Raw genomic sequence first — 19048 nt, 5'->3', positions numbered from 1 at the left:
AGTTCACAGTTCCACATGTCCAAAAGGAGTAGGAAGAAGCAAAGCTTATTAAATCCTACCCCTCCATCTGGTACTTTTACAAGCAGTACTGTTACATTTGTTCACTTCCTGCTTTCCTAATATAGTTTAATTTAAATTATTAAATTAAGTTTAATTGAAATTATTAAATTAAATTTAATTATATTGACAGTTACTATAGTACCCATTATGTCTTTGTATGGTCATATCACCTTGTACTTCAATACATGATAAATTAAATTAAGTTTAATTTAAAGTATTACATTACATTAAATTTAATTTAATTTTAGTTTAATTTAGTTTAATTTAAATTATTAAATTACATTAAATTAAATTAAATTTAATTTATCATGTACCGAAGTACAAGGTGATATGACCATACAAAGACATAATAGGTACCATAGTAATCATGACTGGTTCAAGGCTTTTCATCCTTGTATTTAGCAAACATAATTGGTAACTGGTTATTTTTAGCCTTATGCATTATTTTAGCTGTTTGAAGTTGAACTATATCAGCAAGTTCAAGTATTTGTAATTTTAGAAACAAGGAGTTAGTATGTTCTCTGGAGGCGGCATTATGAATTATCCTTACTGGCCTTTTTTGTAGTACATTTAGCGAGTGAAGATAGCTTTTATAGTTATTACCCCATATTTCCACACAATAAGTAAGATATGGTAGAACCGGAGAGCAGTAAAGCATTAAAACCATTAATAAACTATTCAAACCACAACGGAGCAAGGGATATGTTACATGTAAAATGTAGATAAAGTGTGGCCTTCTTGGAGCCACACGGCATGGACAAACGTAAACAAACATCATTAGCGTTAAAGCTACAGACACACAAAATGTTGTGTTCCATGTATGAATTATTAAAAGTACTTTTTAATTTAAGTTTGGGACCTCTGGGTTTATTATTGTTGAGGAATACTATAATAGATTATTACACATTGCGTCACTGAGGACACAAGAGAAACAGCAGTTTGAGAAGCAGCAGCAGCAAGCGAAAAAGGTAAGAGTTTATTATCGATAAAATACGCTCTGCATGGCTTTTTGGCAGAGAGAACTCCCGGCTGTTTTTTTTTTGTACCAACGCCAGCCTTGCTCTCGCTCCCTCTCTGAAGTGGCTACAGAAGAGGTTCTGTTAAGAAGCCGTTTGCATCTGTAACAATACACGGCGAGCCAATTTCATTCGGCGTTGACCTGTCACCCGCAATTATCTTTCAGAGCCAGCGTCACTATGTTCCTGCGTCATTACATCGCTGTTATCATGAGAGATTTTTGTATTGTGAAAAATGGTTGTCAGAAGTCTTATCTGTAATGATTGACTGGCTATCTTTACTTTTGATAGGAATAACTTCCATTGCGTTCTTTTATATAATACTTTTATATAATAATTGAAGGCATCTACCAGAATAAAGCTGTATATGTGACAGAAATAAGAGAGGACATCATGGGGGAGTTGAGGTTGCGTCCCCCCCTTGTGACCAGTCATGGGAGCTTATAGCGTTAAGGTGGTACCGTCGTCGCCTAACGGGTGGTCTCAGCATTTTGGGCTGTCTGATCATTTAGCTTCTTTTAAAAAGTCTGAGCCTGCGGCCTGTACCAGTCAGTACCACTCGGATCAAACGTCTTTACCGCGCTTAAAACATTCCGCACGTCTTGACTCCTAATGCCCTTGATGCTCCTTCGACAAAAGCAAGACCCGGATAGAAATGACATCACATGCTGTTGCAGAACACGTGGTATTGTCATGGTATGGGGGTGCACGAGCGCTGACGGCACTGGGGAGCTGCAGTTCACTGAGAGGAAGCATGTAGAGCAGGGGTCTCAAACACGCGGTGGCCCGCAGGACACTAGTTTGAGGCCCCCGCCTTGATATGAAAGTTTAATGTTAGTGCGGCCCGCGCAAGTTTGATATGGATGCTGTATGGTATCATGTACCCAGAAAAAAATATTACGTTTGATTTATGTTCATGTTAAAGGTTAAATAACTGTTAATAGTTATCCTCCTTATCCGTGTGGAAGTGGTAAGTTTTTGGCTATTTAAGTTTAAAGGAAATAACTCGAAGGCTACCGTTTAGGTCGCTAGCTCTGTAGTTTGCGAGTTAGCATGTGTCTCAAGACCCCGCAGTTGCGCAATATGTTGTGAATAAAAAAAGTATAAATGTGACTATAGTCGTGTTTTGTCATGTCTACAGGGCTCTAATAATGCTTTGTTCATTTTAATCTGAAAAAAATAATTTGTCTACCCACCAACTATATGTGGTTTCTTAAGTTTTTATTATTTGACGTTTTATTATTATTATTATATTTATTTATTACTGATTGATTGATTTTCTTTATTCTTGATTTGTTTATTTATTTTCATCTTATTTTGTGCAGAAAAATAAAAATTAAGATGTTTGAGAACAGTGGAATGTTTTATCAGAGCTTTTATTGTAGAAAATCGGAACCAAAGCACTGAAAAAGTTTATATATTTTTCTGTTTTTATTAATTGCGTTGTTTTTTTTGGAAAACCTGATGCGGCCCAGCCTTGCCCAGACCCTAGCTCCAGTGGCCCCCAGGTAAATTGAGTTTGAGACCCCTAATGTGGAGTATGTCAGTTCCCCAACAAGATGGCGATCCCATTACCAGCTGTGTAGATAACAATGTACATTTGTACATTCTGTTTCTGTGTGTGTACACTGGCTAATACTAATATTGCCACGGCGATACTTGTCGTCCTTGCCTTATTCCCTGTGATCGGGATCAGGAATGCATGATGCGTACGAAGGCGTTATGAATCACCACCAGTCCCGAATAACACTGAGGTGACAGCGGTATCACATCTTTTCGAGATTAGACAAGGTCTAAGGTTGTGAGGACAAATCCAAGGTTCCTGCGTGCCTGTGTGTGACATCACCTGGAGATTGTTTGGATGCTCAGCCGGGGCCCACATCATTTATTAAAGCTGAGTTTTGTGCCACAGAGCAGAATAAAAAGCAAGAGCTATGCTTTTTTTTTTAAGAAGTTTTTATTGCAAAGACAAGCACAATAGGCTGTAAACAATCCAATGATTCATGTGTTTTCATCAGTTGTATCCCTTTAACCTTATATTGCTCCGACAAGACCCTCTAAGTCCTAGCCTGTATTGTCTTCACGTAATTAAATCAAATCATTAGCCTGTGGTAATTACTTTGCCCCCCCCTGCCCCCCCCCCCCCCCCCCCCCCCAGTGGGATGAATCATTGTGCTTTCTCATCAGGTGGGGTGGGGGTGGGGGGTGGACACAAGGTCAGGGCAGCTCCGTAGGGAGCGGGAGGTGAAATGCTCCGCAGACGCCATTTTATTGTTATGACTGAAAATTCCATTTACAGTCAAGGTAACTGTGGACACGGCCGGGTGTCATAACGACCGTAATTCTTAGAAAATCCCTGCTGTTAAAAACATCTTTCTCGGTGGCGGGGGGCTACACGTCAAGTCTATCACATTTTCTCCATTGACGATATTTGTAGCATGCTTTGGAATACATGCTAGCTAGCATACATGTTATACTGACATCCTCAACGGTTTAGAATCAGTAACTTTGTTGCCACTGCAAAAGACGGACACGTGCACATCAAGTCCCCTGAAGGGGTGTGCCAGGTTTATGGGGTGCAGCAGTTTGGAAGTCACCAGTCATGACTGTTTATTTGTTTGGCATTATTAATGATTAATGCCAAAATGATAACATTCTATACAATATCTTGGCATATTAACGAAAATACATGAGAACATCGCTTTACACCAGGGATGACTGTGGTGCATTCTGAAAATAGAGATGAACAAACTTGAAAAAAGGAAACATTACAGCAGTAATAAAGTCAAAATATTGATAATAAATAAATAAATCCTAAATATTGAGAATTTTTCCTCAATATTTTGACTTTATTACTGCAAATGTTTCCTTTTTTCAAGTTTGTTCATCTCTATTTTTAGAATGCACCACAGGCATCCCTGGTGTAAAGCGATATTCTCATGTATTTTATCAATAATAAATAATAAATGATAATTTAATAAATAATAATGTCAAAATATTGAGAGAAAAATCCTCAATAAATAAATAAATCTCTATCTCTAGTTCATCTCTATTTTTCGAATGCACCACAGGCATCCCTGGAGTAAAGCGATATTCTCATGTATTTTTATCAATAATAAATAACAATAATTTTAATAAATAATAAAGTAAAAATATTGAGGGAAAAAAATCCTAAATATTGAGGATTTTTTTCCTCAATATTTTGACTTTATTACTGCAAATGTTTCCTTTTTTCACGTTTGTACATCTCTATTTTTAGAATGCACCACAGTCATTGTTGTCATTGTCATTGTCACAGTTGTAATTTTCCAACAATAAAGTCCAAATATTAAGAAAAAAAATAATTTATTTTAAACTCATCATAACACGAAAAACAAACAAAATAAAGTTGCAATTTTTGGAAAATCAGCCATAAAGTCAAAATATTAGTTCCTTAGACTACAGGCACTGAACAGTAAAGTGTTAGAGATCACAACAGGAAGGATGTAAGGAGGCAGAGTGGAGACAACAGAAGCAGCACTCGGTCCCTGTAGATGTCTTCTGCGTGATTTTGCTGAGAAAGCTTTATCATTCGGTTACCAGCAGCATCTCTCACACACGCTAGTGCTTCTTCTTTGCTCTTCATGCGCGCCCTTGCTACGATGTCATTCTGTCTCTTCCCGAGCCATCTGCTTTGTTTTGTCTCCTCTTGCTCCCCCACGGGACCCCACCATTCAGTTTTTTTTCCTGGCTGTATTGCAGCTCTCTGGATTACTGTTGAGTAAATCTCCTCTCTTGGTGGCGTGTGTGACAAATCTAGGAAACATTAAATTGTAGTCTGTAATGCACCATAACAGGGCTGCTAAACTGGCCAAATCCGCCCCATCAATCAAAACTAGTAGAGACAGTGCTTCTGTTTTAATATAAGACGTAAGACTTGGGGCTGCACGGCGGTCAAGTGTTTAGCATGTAGACCTCACAGCTAGGAGACCCGGGTCCAATCCCACCCTCTCTGTGTGGAGATTGCATGTTCTCCCCGTGCATGCGTGGGTTTTCTCCGGGGACTCCGGTTTCCTTCCACATTCCAAAAACATGCTAGGTTAATTAGCGACTCCAAATTGTCCATAGCTATGAATGTGAGTGTGAATGGTTGTTTGTCTATATGTGCCCTGTGATTGGCTGGCCACCAGTCCAGGGTGTACCCCGCCTCTCGCCTGAAGACAGCTGGGATATGCAACCCCAGTGCATTAAGGAAGGAAGGAGGCAAAGAAGGAAGGAAGGAGGCAAAGAAGGAAGGAGACAAGGAGGCAAGGAAGAAAGGAGGCAAGGAAGGAAGGAGGCAATGAGTCAAGGAAGGAAGGAGGCAAGAAAGGAAGGAAGGAAGGAAGGAGGCAAGGAAGGAAGGAAGGAAGGAGGCAATGAGCCAAAGAAGGAGGAGGCAAGGAAGGAACGAAGGAAGGAAGGTAGGAGGCAATGAGCCAAGGAAGGAAGGAAGGAAGGAAGGAGGCAAGGAAGGAAGGAAGGAGGCAAGGAAGGAAGGAGGGAAGGAGGCAAGGAAGGAAGGAGGGAATGAGGCAAGGAAGGAAGGAGGCAATGAGTCAAGGAAGGAAGGAGGCAATGAGTCAAGGAAGGAAGGAGGCAAGGAAGGAACGAAGGAAGGAAGGAAGGAAGGAAGGAGGCAATGAGCCAAAGAAGGAAGGAGGCAAGGAAGGAAGGAAGGAGGCAAGGAAGGAAGGAAGAACGCAAGGAATGAAGGAGGCAAGGAAGGAAGGAAGTAGGCAAGGAAGGAAGGAATGAGGCAAGGAAGGAAGGAGGCAATGAGCCAAGGAAGGAAGGAAGGAAGGAGCCAAGGAAGGAAGGAAGGAAGGAGGCAATGAGCCAAGGAAGGAAGGAGGCAAGGAAGGAAGGATGCAAGGAAGGAAGGATGCAAGGAAGGTAGGAAGGGTAATGTAATGTAATATAATGTAATGGTTGATGCGGTCTAATGTGGAGAGCAGCACAACATGACTGTGATGGTGTTGAAAGTGGGCCTCCAATTGGCAAGCAGATGCTGACTTGGTAGAACATAAGCAGCCCCCAACAAAGAGCTCCTCATCCATTACCTCCACACGTGCAGGAGCCATACCTAGATGCCTATAATGTGTTGTCCTTCACGAGCCGCCGCTGAAGGTCTGTTGCGTAATTGAGTAAAGTGAGCCTGCGGCGAGGCGGGCTTCCTTCATTGGCATGCGCTCCCCGTGCGCCACTGTGACGCCCCGCCACCGCCACCGCCACCGCCGCAGCATGTGTGTGAGTGTGATCGAGCGCCTCCATTGCTGTGCCAGCACATCTGTCAATTTGACATCCCTGCCCCCGGTCGCCCTTCAGCCCGGCCTCGGGTCTTTTTCATCCCTAAGCCGTCTCGGTCCTGTTGCTAGGTGGACGAGATGGAGCCAAGAGCGCAGACGGCGGAAGCTGGGGGACGTGCCGATTGATGGGGTACTAAGACGGACTTTTATTTAATGGCTAATGGCACACAAAATATCACCGCCCTTGTCTGCTTGGATGAGTGGCTGGATGGAGTCCATTTCAATGTCAAGCAAGTCTGCAAAATGAGAAACTGGATGGGCTAGGATTTTTTTTTTTTTTGCACCTTGAAAAAAACAAAAAGAAAAAAAAACGCTTTGTGAATTGAGTCATTGTTTTTAGAGTGAGACGGTGTAGGATGAGTTTTAGCTGAGCAGAAAAACACCATAACAGTCATTCATCCATCCATTTTCAGGGTCGCAGGCATGCTGGAGCCTATCCCAGCTGTCTTCGTCTGAGACTGGTCGCCAGCCAATCACAGGGCAAACAAAATGTTTTTGGAATGTGCAAGGAAACCGGAGTACCTGGAGAAAAAACCCATGAAAACTCCACACAGAGATGCCCGAGCAGGGAATCGAACCCGGGTCTTCTAGATGTGTGGCCTGTTCGCAACCACTCCACCACCGTGCAGCACAAAACAGTACTATGAAGCTGTAATGGTTTTTCATACTTCAAATTGTTCTCCAATATGAAAGTCTTGGGAAGGACGGGACTTTAATGGCCGAACAGTAGGTTTTCAAGCTCTGGCTCGCCATGACTCTTGTTGCTGCACTCTATTTGCTTGTCTTTTTGCTGGTCATTTACCTGGTGTGTCCCGATACCTTTGTCCATGTAGCGTATTTGAATCCAGTATCCAACGCTCTTATTCCGGACTGTCCTCAATTCTTTTATGTGCCTGTGAGTCATTTTTCATCTGAAGGAGGAGATAAAAAGATATACGAGCCCTTTTGCCACGCTTGCCCACTATAATTAATAGTTTGTCCCCGCTAATATCCTGCCACATTGTGTTAGCGCTCCGACCGCGGCTCTGTCTCCACTCGGGATATGAGAGACGGCGGCATGTTATGGAGGACTTTTCCAGATGATGTACTGTATATGCGATGTGAAGGAACCGGGGAGGAGGAAGGACACCTGCTTTAGGTGCTTAGAGACGGTCTGCTCGTGTGGATTTATGGAAGGGAAACACCTTTAAGGATGTGACATGCATAGATAAACATGCTTTATAGGCCTTTTTCAAAGCATGGGGGACATTTCTCCTTATTTATCCCTATGGGAGATGACTGAGTGGAACCTTGGTTAGCGTTAGTTTCTTCCACAAGGTTTGACTCTAACCAAAACGGAATCAAAACTGAACCAGTATTTTAGATAGATAGATAGGTAGAATTCCTTTATTGTCATTGCACAATAACACAGCAATGAAATGTTGTTGCCTGGCTCCCGTATAACAATAATATTAATGTTGAGAATAAATAGATGACATCAGATATGAACAACAATGTACAGCGTAAACAGTAATTTGTACGAATAATTTAATTAATTTTGAATAAATAATAACAATAATAATTTAAAGCTTAATAATTAATTAATTAATTAATAATAATAAAATAGTTTATTAATCATAATAATAATTTAAAGTTTAATATTAATTAATTAATAATAATAAAATAGTTTAATAATAATAATAACGATGAAGTTTAATAATAATAATATATTATTAATAATAATAAAGTTTAATAATAATTAATTAATAATAATTATTAATTAATTAACAATAATTAATTAATAATAATAATAAATAGTTTAATAATAATAATGATTTAAAGTTTAATAATTAATTAATAATAATAAAATAATTTAATAATAATAATTAATAATAATTTAAAGTTTTGCAAGTGCGTGTGGGCAGGTAGATAATCCATAACAAATCATGTAAACCCAATAAAACCTAGTTTTTTTTAAATAGTTTTACATGCACAACGCTGTCTACATTATAGATGCTCAACAAGCTAAGGATGCTAACCAAGACGTTCATGATCAAAATACAATCAGAACACAGCTGGACTCAATGTTATTAACGCAATGCATTAATAATACAACAAGACGCCCGGCATATTGAACGCCATCGTCGATTTTTTTACGCTAACTGCTCAAACTCCAACCACCATAAACCAATCAAAAGTGAGCATTGTTGTCTTTGTAAAGGAGTAGCGTAATGGAGACATGTTATGCAAATTCTACTCGTAAACAACTTCTACCGTGACCACAATCAACTTCTTAATGGCAGGGTAGTGTTTAAGTGTATGCATGCCGTCGTTGCGTAACGATTAAGGGCCCGATTATGGGGCCACATTGATATTAAGCAACAAAAGTGACTTTTTAAGACACATTCTCGCTGTTAAAAATGTGTGCGTATGGGTGAGAATATTTTTAATTGCTGAGAAATGTGCAGACATGCATCCCAAAGAGCTACTAATCCTTCCACCGTGACAGCTTGCAGCAATGTTCCAGGTGTAATTATGGAACGTTAACCCCTCCCTCCCCCTACTTGTAGCTACTAAATGGCTTTGACTTGTGTCTCTGCTGGATATCCGCAGGGGCCTTTTTTTTTTTTTTTCCACTTGTCCGACGCGGGTTCTCTAACTTTAATGAGTTTCTGCTTTCCCGTGGCAGCGTGTGATTGGCTAACGCGCTCAGCGCCCTGCGGTGTTTAATGTTCCATGCCTTCCTGGTGTGTTGGCATAGGAAAAGCTGCAGGCCAGCCCTCGGGTCCAAAGCAAGACCTGTGGTGCTTTCAGGTCAAGCTGTGAAAAATGGCCTCCGGGCCGTTTGGAAAGTTGAAAGGGATGTTCTCTCTTAGAGAGAAGAACTCGTAAACAAATCAAATCGCGTCCTTGCTGCAGTTTTATTAATGTTTATTCATTTAACCTTCATGCTCATTAAACTCATTCAGTGGAATTTCTATTTCCAGTCTGCTTTTTTTTTTTTACCTAGATGAGGAGGTTATAGTATAATAACAACATAATAATATGCCTCATTTATATGTTGTGATATAATTTTATAAAATAAATAATAAATAGAAGTTAAATAAAATAATAAATAAAATAAAAATTTTAGATTTTTAAAGCATTTTTTTCAATATGTTAAATATTTTTTTGTGTTCCAAAATTATTTTAAAAAATTGAAGTTAATTGTATTTTTTAAAATTGTGTTATATTTTACATTAATATTAATATATATTTTAGATATATTTTTTAAAGCAACAAAATAAATGATATAATAAAATATAATAAATATAAAAATATAAAGAAAATATAATAAATATAAAGAAAATATAATAAATATAAAGAAAATATAATAAATATAAATATAAATAAAATATTATAAATATTATAATATAAATAAAATATAATTAATATTAAAATATAAATAAAATATAATAATAAAAAGTAAAATCATTAAAATAAGAAAACAAAATAGGAATAAAGGTCCTGCAATATATTATGCTAATATATGCTAAATTTTTGCTAAATTAGCAAGGCTCTAAGGAGTTGTTTGTTCTTCTCCCTTAGCTATCATGTACGTGATGGGAGCTTTGGGTCCAGCCGCCGGTTACCTCCTCGGTGGCGTCCTCATCGGCTTCTACGTGGACCCCAAAACGCTGGTCAACATTGATCAGAACGACCCTCGCTTTGTCGGCAACTGGTAAATATGACACACAATTCACCCCTGTGTCTTCTCTTTCATTGTCGCTCACTCTTGTCGCTCTTCTTCCAGGTGGAGCGGCTTCCTCCTGTGCGCCATCGCCATGCTCCTGGTCATCTTCCCCATGTTCGCCTTCCCCAAAAAGCTACCACCGCGCCAAAGGAAGAGGAAGAAAAAGATCGGCTCGTCCGGTGACCTGTCCAGCGACGACGATGTAATGAAGGAAAAGTCCGGCCAGAATGTTTCGTCCTCGATGGGCTTCGGGAAAGACATCAAAGGTGAGGAAGAATCACTTCTTCATCGGTGCTCTTTTATCCTGCGTACTGTTGATTAGCTCTGAGCTACTGCTGTACAAATAGTCTATAATCCAATCAATGCCAACTGTGCAGGTTCCATTCAAGTCTCCTGTAAGGAAGTTATTGATTTAAGGAGGGTTGTCTAATGAAGCAGGTAATTCACTGTCGGTAGATAATGGCTTTTATGCTTTAGTGCACATTTTACTATTTGCTCCGGCAGCCAGATATACCAGGGATCCCCTCTATTTTCCCTGGAAGAGCTAAATCCCGCTGCAGGGTTTCCCAGCTTCCTCGTGTCTGCTCAGTCAGACATTCTGTGTTCTTTTTTTTTTCTTTTTTTTTTAAATGAGGTCCCGGGGGGAACACAGTCACGTTTCCACACTCTGGTATAGACAAACTCTGCTGGCAGAGCAAAACAGCAGCAACGCTTCTTCGCTCGTCATCACGACTGCTTTAAAAGATGGATGGAGTCTGAAATGCTCATATAAGGCAAGGTCCCCATGATGCCTGATGTTGTGCAAACACTTCAACGTTTGGCACTATATGCTTGTGTACGTCCTTCCATTGAAGGTTCGCCTGCAGCAAATTCGAAGCAGTACGCTGCACTCCAGAGGCTTTGAGCAAGCTTGATTTTGTCCTTCAGATGACTGCAAGTAAATACACACAGGGGGCATGGCGCTCTTACGGAGTGCATTTTTCAGGAACGCTAGGTACAGGCGGTCCACTCAAAGACTCTGATGTGAGTTGTGTTTTGATGGAAGTTGAATCGACATTGAAATTGAACCTATGTTGACGTCTTTACATGGAAATAGATATATTTTTTAATTTTTTCATTAAATAAATGCTTGTTTATAAACTGTATATAACATGCCTAGTTAAACTGTGCATGTAATATTGCTAGTTAAACAATAGCCTACCAGAAAAGGGGGGTGCTGGAGCCTATCCCAGCTGTCTTCGGTCGAGAGGCGGGGTACACCCTGGACTGGTTGCCAGCCAATCACAGGGCACATATAGACAAACAACCATGCACACTCACATTCATACCTATAGACAATTTGGAGTCGCTAATTAACCTAGCATGTTTTTGGAATGTGGGAAGAAACCGGAGTACACACAGAGATGGTCGAGGGTGGAATTGAACCAAAAAAAAACAAAAAATGCTAACATGCTAGGTTAATTGGCGACTCCAAATTGTCCATAGGTATGAATGTGAGTGTGAATGGTTGTTTGTCTATATGTGCCCTGTGATTGGTTGGCGACCAGTCCAGGGTGTGCCCCGCCTCTCGCCCGAAGACAGCTGGGATAGGCTCCAGCACCCCCGTGACCCTCGTGAGGAAAAAGCAGGAGAAAATGAATGAATGAATTTTCTTTGCCGCTTATCTGCATGGCGGTCAAGTGGTTAGCACGCAGGCCTCGTCTGCGTGCTAACCACACGACCGCCGTGCAGCTGAGAAGTAAAACCACTAAAGTTGTCTTCTTCAGCATCACAATTGAACAGCCTCATTAGTCTCTATCTGTATTTGTTCTTGAGTTTGAGCATTCATCTCCTCTTCCCGCCGTTCGAAACCCAGTTAGTGACAGTGGACGGTTGACTGTCCAAACAGAAGCTGTAGTCCACTTCCTTAAGATGTGTCCCAGATTGCTGCATAACACCTAAAAATGTAATATTAGCTTCCTCTTCACTACACTCACATGTCACTCCTCTCTGAAGCTGCACACTAAGCACCATGGGAAATGTAGTTTTTAACCATAAACTACCCCATCGCTGCACAAACCGCAGGGTTCAAAGCATATACAGAGGAGCAAAGGAGAAGCCGCAGAAGGTGCTGAGGTAGACGGTATAGGATCACTTCCTGAATAAAACGTAACACGAGACACACTGCGATATGGCATTGATTCTGGTCTCAATCATAAGACTATATTGCTTAGTTATCACTGTCGCTTTCATAGGAGCAGATTGTTCCTGTGGTCAAGGATATGATCTTGCGTGGCAAATATTGGAGGGCATTTTACACCTCATGGTGGCGCTATTGTTAAACACCGGTCGGAGTGACTTTAAATTTCAAACGGCCACCTTAACTTGAGGGCGTTTAGCCGAATCACCAAAATTTGACACATACCTAATAGGGACTGAAAAACATGGCCGCCATCAACAAAAACGTCCCGGCAACTAATTGTCCAAAAGTCCAATGATTATACAACTTTGAGGGTATCTGCATTACTTGTATGTTAGCATGGCTTCCAAGATCAGTTACTAAATATTAAAAGCCTACATATTTTTAAAATTATGTTGACATTTCTAGTAGGAAGAAGCTTAACAGAGGGAGGGGGGGTGTTATGATGCCAAAGGAACCCCTCACAAAAGATCAAGTGTGACAAGCGTTACAAGCCAGTGGTGTGTCTGCTCGAGAGAACAGCTGCAGGAGGCATCAACAGGAGTTGACCATCTGTCCACAACCCCCCCACCCCCCATCACCGCCCAGATCCCCCTGGGTGGGGGTGGAAATAATTAAACATCTCCATCATATTTTATGGCTAATACAGACTTCACAATGATAAGGGTTAGCACTTCTCCAAAGATGCAATATGATGTTTGGTAAATCTGCCTAGCAACAGCGCCGCATTTATTTACACCGGCCACCTAATTGTGGAAAATGGAGGGTCGGTCACGTGCAGCGAATTGTCAAGACAGCAGCGGCCTCGGGGCGGAACGTAAAGGGCACGTTTGCCCTTGACGGTGTTGAAGTGCTGAGCTCGCCATGTGCGTGCCGACGAAGCAATGTCGCATCGGTGGTATTAGTTTTCGAGGCTAACGAGTAATTAAAAAAGCCTCGTCTCTCTGGATTCTTTAATTAAGACACAGCAAGACCGCATGTGTGTCAATGTAATGTTGTTGTTATTACGCTCGGCCCTTCCTTAATTACAGCGTTCCCGTAATGATTCTTCCGAGGAGCGCCGCGCGTTAATTAGCGCACGCCACTGATGAAGTGCTCTGTCTCGTGTAACGCATCCGCAGACCTCCCCAGGGCGGCGCTGAGGATCCTCAGCAACATGACCTTCCTGTTTGTCAGCCTGTCCTACACGGCCGAGTGCGCCATTGTCACCGCCTTCATCACGTTCATCCCCAAGTTCATCGAGTCGCAGTTTGGCATCCCGGCCTCCAACGCCAGCATATACACCGGTAAGATGATACTTTTGGTTATCAATTTGAACCACAGCTCCACAGTGCCAGCAGCACTCATGCGGCCCCGGTCTGTGACACCACTATCACCGTTATTATGGGCTTGCTCAGTAATGCAAGCCCCATAGACAGCTGCTAAGCAGCAGTCATACGGCCACGTAGAAACGAGATTAACGGCTCATTTTTGAGATAAACTTCTCAACTCTCCCTGTGGCTAAATGCTAATTTCTAGCATGTTAGCATTTAAGCTAATTTAATCATGTCTAAAGGCAAATACACACATGGCATGATGTAGGAAGGTTATAGGACAACCTTGGCACTTTCTAAACTTGGCCCTCTTGCTAGGTGCTAGCATGATGACTGTTAGCATGTTAGCATTTTAGCTAATTTACTCATTTCTAAAAGGCAAATAGACACATGGCATGATGTGGGGACACTATGGGACTGCATCAACCTTTTTGGTACCGTTGGCGCACCGGGCCCGAGGTTCACAGCACAGGTGGCAAGCCCATCAAAATTTCCGCGGGAATTTTCTAGTTGACAAATAATCTTGCTACTCACTTTTGTTGCCAGTTGTACATAATAATGGCAGTGTGTTGGTGTCTTTATACAAGCTTCACACTGACTACTCTCAAGTAAATCCATGTTTATGTACTTTCTCTAGTATTGTCCCCCGTGAAGGTATACTGTGATCAAAGGTGTGGGATCTACTCTACTAATTGGAGGGTGCCCAATTAGGGGGGGTACATTGTGGTCATCTACGCCCATGCAGTTTTTGCGATATAGAAAAAAGTGGTGAAATGATGTTGCTACAAGAGCAGTTGAGCGACTGTGACTTCCGCAGTCCTGCTGACTTTCATTCAGCAATAAAAACACTCCATCCCCTTGAGTGGAGCGCACATTTATTTCTTTGTCGGCAGCAGGAGTCACATTCATCATAAACTTCTCTCTCTCTCTAAGCATTGCTTTGGTCTGGCTTCTTGTCCGAGACTAATCTAATCCTTCAGGGGTGCTGATGCACGGCTATCAGGATTAGTGCAGCAGCAACACGGCCCTCAAAGCAGGGATCTGCTTTGTTGTGTCTGACTGCCTACACCAGGGATGTCCCAACCTTGTCCGGCATTGGCCACATTCTGACAAATGAAAGCATAGTCGACATGCTAAGAAGTTTTTTTTTTCCAAAATTGCTGTTTCCCGTTTTTTTCCCCAAAATTAATGAATAAATGATAGCTGTTTGATCGTTGACTATGACCTATTATTAGTAAAAATATTGAAAGACAAGTCATATGTAGTATTCTGATCACTAGGTGTCAGTAACGTTACATTGATGAGACATTACCTTACATTATGTTACCTTAACACTACATATAGTTAGCTATTGCATGTTTGAAAGTTCCGTGTGTACGTTTTTGTCTTCTTTGTTCTTCTTTCCAACTTGTTTGAAGCACTTTAAGTGTAGAAAAAATAAATCGGAGGCGAACTAGTTAGCTACGTAGCTTGCTATGTTTATGTCCCTGCAGTGATCTCATAGTTTGCACTGTGTTATGCAATGTAATGTAAATAATGTAGTGTAAAGGTGATTAAAGGGGTGTGTACAGGGCTCTAATAATGGTAAAAAAGTATTTAGAAAGTCATAAACATATATACTCTAATTATGAAAATATTCTGCTTATTAATATTGGATTCTACTATTCTACTATCCTAATTTACCTAATTTAATCCTACTATTTACGCTGCCGGATCTGGAACCAATTGACCGTGATAAAGATGGGATAACTGGAGATGAAAAAGTGCAGTATGAGTATCAACTTTGGTGTTGTTTTTTTCATATTTGCCAATTATCATCTTCGCAAATGTTCTTCTCCTAATATTATTAATTTATTACCATAATATTTTAAATTTTAGATACCATAAATGCTCTGGTGTCTCATTCAGTCGCAAAGTACGTAGTATAAAACAGTAAATAAAAACACAAAACACATCCTGATTAGGCAGCATGATTATTGCTGGCCACAATAAAAGGCCACTCCAAAATGTGCAGTTTTACCGTATTGGGTGGGGTGTCCTCTTTGCAGTTGAGATAAGTAAACACCCTGGCTATAAATAGAGCATTTCCGGTACACACACACACACAATAAACACCATTACCTCGTCTCAAATGCCTGTTGCTAGGATACAAAGGGTCAGGGTGGTGCTGTTGCCATGGCCACCATGCCAAGCGGCTTGGGTGCAATGGGAAATAGTCTGCCTTTTTACAAGGTCAAAGGTCACTAATATCGGACCTGAGAGCGAGGATGCCTCGTGTTGGGACCTCCTTTGGCACTCTCGCTGCCAGCCAGCAGCCATATTTGCCTCTTCTCAAGCTGTCAATTAGACTAACTGCAGTGGACTGAGAGCATGTGCTCGCCAGTGCGGCAGCCTGACGTGACTCACTAGCGGGGCCTGGTCACATTGATTTATTGTAGCCTATTCTGGTCCTTTTTGCAAATGATTTATTCATGGGAGCCACAAAAGCAAAATGTAATACAGATATTTACTGCTGGCACTTTTGTATTCCTGCAGGTTTGATCATCGTGCCCAGTGCCGGCGTGGGCATTGTACTGGGCGGCTACATCATCAAGAAGCTGAAACTGGGGGCCCGTGAGTCGGCCAAGCTGGCCATGATCTGCAGCGGTGTCTCTCTGCTTTGCTTCTCCACGCTGTTCATCGTAGGCTGCGAGAGCAGCAACCTGGGTGGCATCAACATCCCTTACACCACAGGGTGAGTACCTAATATCCAAAGCAAACAGCATCACACCGCCATTGCTAGGAAGAGTGTTAATGAATGCTGAGTGACACTCGCGTCTGCTCTTTTGGCTGCGATGAATCACGCTGTCACCTCCACTTGTGATGACATGCATAATTGCATGCATACAGTACATACACATGGACGTATAGTAAGGCTTTTTTTAGGACATGATGTATAGTAAGGGTATAGTTAGGCTTTTTTTCCATAAAGATCCCAAACTGAAAAAAACAACATACCCCCTTACGTTTTTTTCAAAAATCACAAAATTTAAAACTGGCATTTTAGGCATTTTGGGTGCTTCTGGGTCCCCTGTTGAGTGTGTGTGAGGTTTCCCCTGTTTTTTTTTTTTTTTTTTTTACCAGAAAAGTGCTTTAGAAGCAAGTTGAAAAAAACTGAAAAAAACGACATACTAACCCCTTACGTTTTTTTCAAAAATTGACACCCTCAAACTTTGGCATTTTATGCCCTTTTTGGGTGCTTCTGGGCCCCCTGTTGAGTGTGTGTGAGGTTTCCGCTGTATTTTTGACCAGAAAAGTGCATTTTCAGCAAGTTGAAAATATTGAAAAAAAACGCCATACTAACCCCTTACGTTTTTTTTCAAAAATCAACACCCTCAAACTTTGGCATTTTATGCCCTTTTTGGGTGCTTCTGGGCCCCCTGTTGAGTGTGTGTGAGGTTTCCGCTGTATTTTTGACCAGAAAAGTGCATTTTCAGCAAGTTGAAAATATTGAAAAAAAACGCCATACTAACCCCTTACGTTTTTTTTCAAAAATCAACACCCTCAAACTTTGGCATTTTATGCCATTTTTGGGCTCTCCTGGGCCCCCTGTTGAGTGTGTGTGAGGTTTCCGCTGTATTTTTGACCAGAAAAGTGCATTTTCAGCAAGTTGAAAATATTGAAAAAAAACGCCATACTAACCCCTTACGTTTTTTTCAAAAATCAACACCCTCAAACTTTGGCATTTTATGCCCTTTTTGGGTGCTTCTGGGCCCCCTGTTGAGTGTGTGTGAGGTCTCCGCTGTATTTTTGACCAGAAAGTGCATTTTCAGCAAGTTGAAAATATTGAAAAAAAACGCCATACTAACCCCTTACGTTTTTTTTCAAAAATCAACACTCTCAAACTTTGGCATTTTATGCCATTTTTGGGCTCTCCTGGGCCCCCTGTTGAGTGTGTGTGAGGTTTCCGCTGTATTTTTGACCAGAAAAGTGCATTTTCAGCAAGTTGAAAAAATTGAAAAAAACGACATACTAACCCCTTAGGTTTTTTTCAAAAATCAACACCCTCAAACTTTGGCATTTTATGCCATTTTTGGGTGCTTCTGGGCCCCCTGTTGAGTGTGTGTGAGGTTTCCGCTGTATTTTTGACCAGAAAAGTGCATTTTCAGCAAGTTGAAAAAATTGAAAAAAACGCCATACTAACTAACCCCTTACGTTTTTTTCAAAAATCAACACCCTCAAACTTTGGCATTTTATGCCCTTTTTGGATGCTTCTGGGCCCCCTGTTGAGTGTGTGTGAGGTTTCCGCTGTATTTTTGACCAGAAAAGTGCATTTTCAGCAAGTTGAAAAAATTGAAAAAAACGCCATACTAACCCCTTACGTTTTTTTCAAAAATCAACACCCTCAAACTTTGGCATTTTATGCCCTTTTTGGATGCTTCTGGGCCCCCTGTTGAGTGTGTGTGAGGTTTCCGCTGTATTTTTGACCAGAAAAGTGCATTTTCAGCAAGTTGAAAAAATTGGAAAAAAAACGCCATACTAACCCCTTACGTTTTTTTCAAAAATCAACACCCTCAAACTTTGGCATTTTATGCCCTTTTTGGATGCTTCTGGGCCCCCTGTTGAGTGTGTGTGAGGTTTCCGCTGTATTTTTGACCAGAAAAGTGCATTTTCAGCAAGTTGAAAATATTGAAAAAAAACGCCATACTAACCCCTTACGTTTTTTTTCAAAAATCAACACCCTCAAACTTTGGCATTTTATGCCATTTTTGGGCTCTCCTGGGCCCCCTGTTGAGTGTGTGTGAGGTTTCCGCTGTATTTTTGACCAGAAAAGTGCATTTTCAGCAAGTTGAAAAAATAGAAAAAAACGCCATACTAACCCCTTACGTTTTTTTCAAAAATCAACACCCTCAAACTTTGACATTTTATGCCATTTTTGGGCTCTCCTGGGCCCCCTGTTGAGTGTGTGTGAGGTTTCCGCTGTATTTTTGACCAGAAAAGTGCATTTTCAGCAAGTTGAAAAAATTGAAAAAAAACGCCATACTAACCCCTTACGTTTTTTTCAAAAATCAACACCCTCAAACTTTGGCATTTTATGCTCTTTTTGGATGCTTCTGGGCCCCCTGTTGAGTGTGTGTGAGGTTTCCGCTGTATTTTTGACCAGAAAAGTGCATTTTCAGCAAGTTGAAAATATTGAAAAAAAACGCCATACGTTTTTTTTCAAAAATCAACACCCTCAAACTTTGGCATTTTATGCCATTTTTGGGTGCTTCTGGGCCCCCTGTTGAGTGTGTGTGAGGTTTCCGCTGTATTTTTGACCAGAAAAGTGCATTTTCAGCAAGTTGAAAAAATTGAAAAAAACGCCATACTAACTAACCCCTTACGTTTTTTTCAAAAATCAACACCCTCAAACTTTGGCATTTTATGCCCTTTTTGGATGCTTCTGGGCCCCCTGTTGAGTG

General features: G+C 41.0%; 1 protein-coding gene across 1 annotated transcript in view; it reads left to right on the top strand.

The window, feature by feature from the left end:
- The window catches only part of slco5a1 (solute carrier organic anion transporter family member 5A1), a 43917-nt gene that overhangs the window by 14349 nt on the left and 10520 nt on the right, over positions 1 to 19048 (top strand). Inside the window, exons 4-7 of the mRNA XM_078792351.1 lie at positions 9971 to 10103; positions 10176 to 10381; positions 13416 to 13580; positions 16143 to 16341. Of these exons, the coding sequence (XP_078648477.1) occupies positions 9971 to 10103; positions 10176 to 10381; positions 13416 to 13580; positions 16143 to 16341 (703 nt within the window). The remainder of the gene's footprint in view (positions 1 to 9970; positions 10104 to 10175; positions 10382 to 13415; positions 13581 to 16142; positions 16342 to 19048) is intronic.

The sequence above is a fragment of the Doryrhamphus excisus genome, linkage group LG7, assembly GCF_037039965.1.
Source record: "Doryrhamphus excisus strain RoL-2023G ecotype Guam linkage group LG7, RoL_Dexc_Guam_v1.1, whole genome shotgun sequence".
Classification (NCBI taxonomy): domain Eukaryota; kingdom Metazoa; phylum Chordata; class Actinopteri; order Syngnathiformes; family Syngnathidae; genus Doryrhamphus; species Doryrhamphus excisus.
Note: the sequence above shows the minus strand (reverse complement) of the source record. Positions and strands in the feature narration are given on the sequence as shown.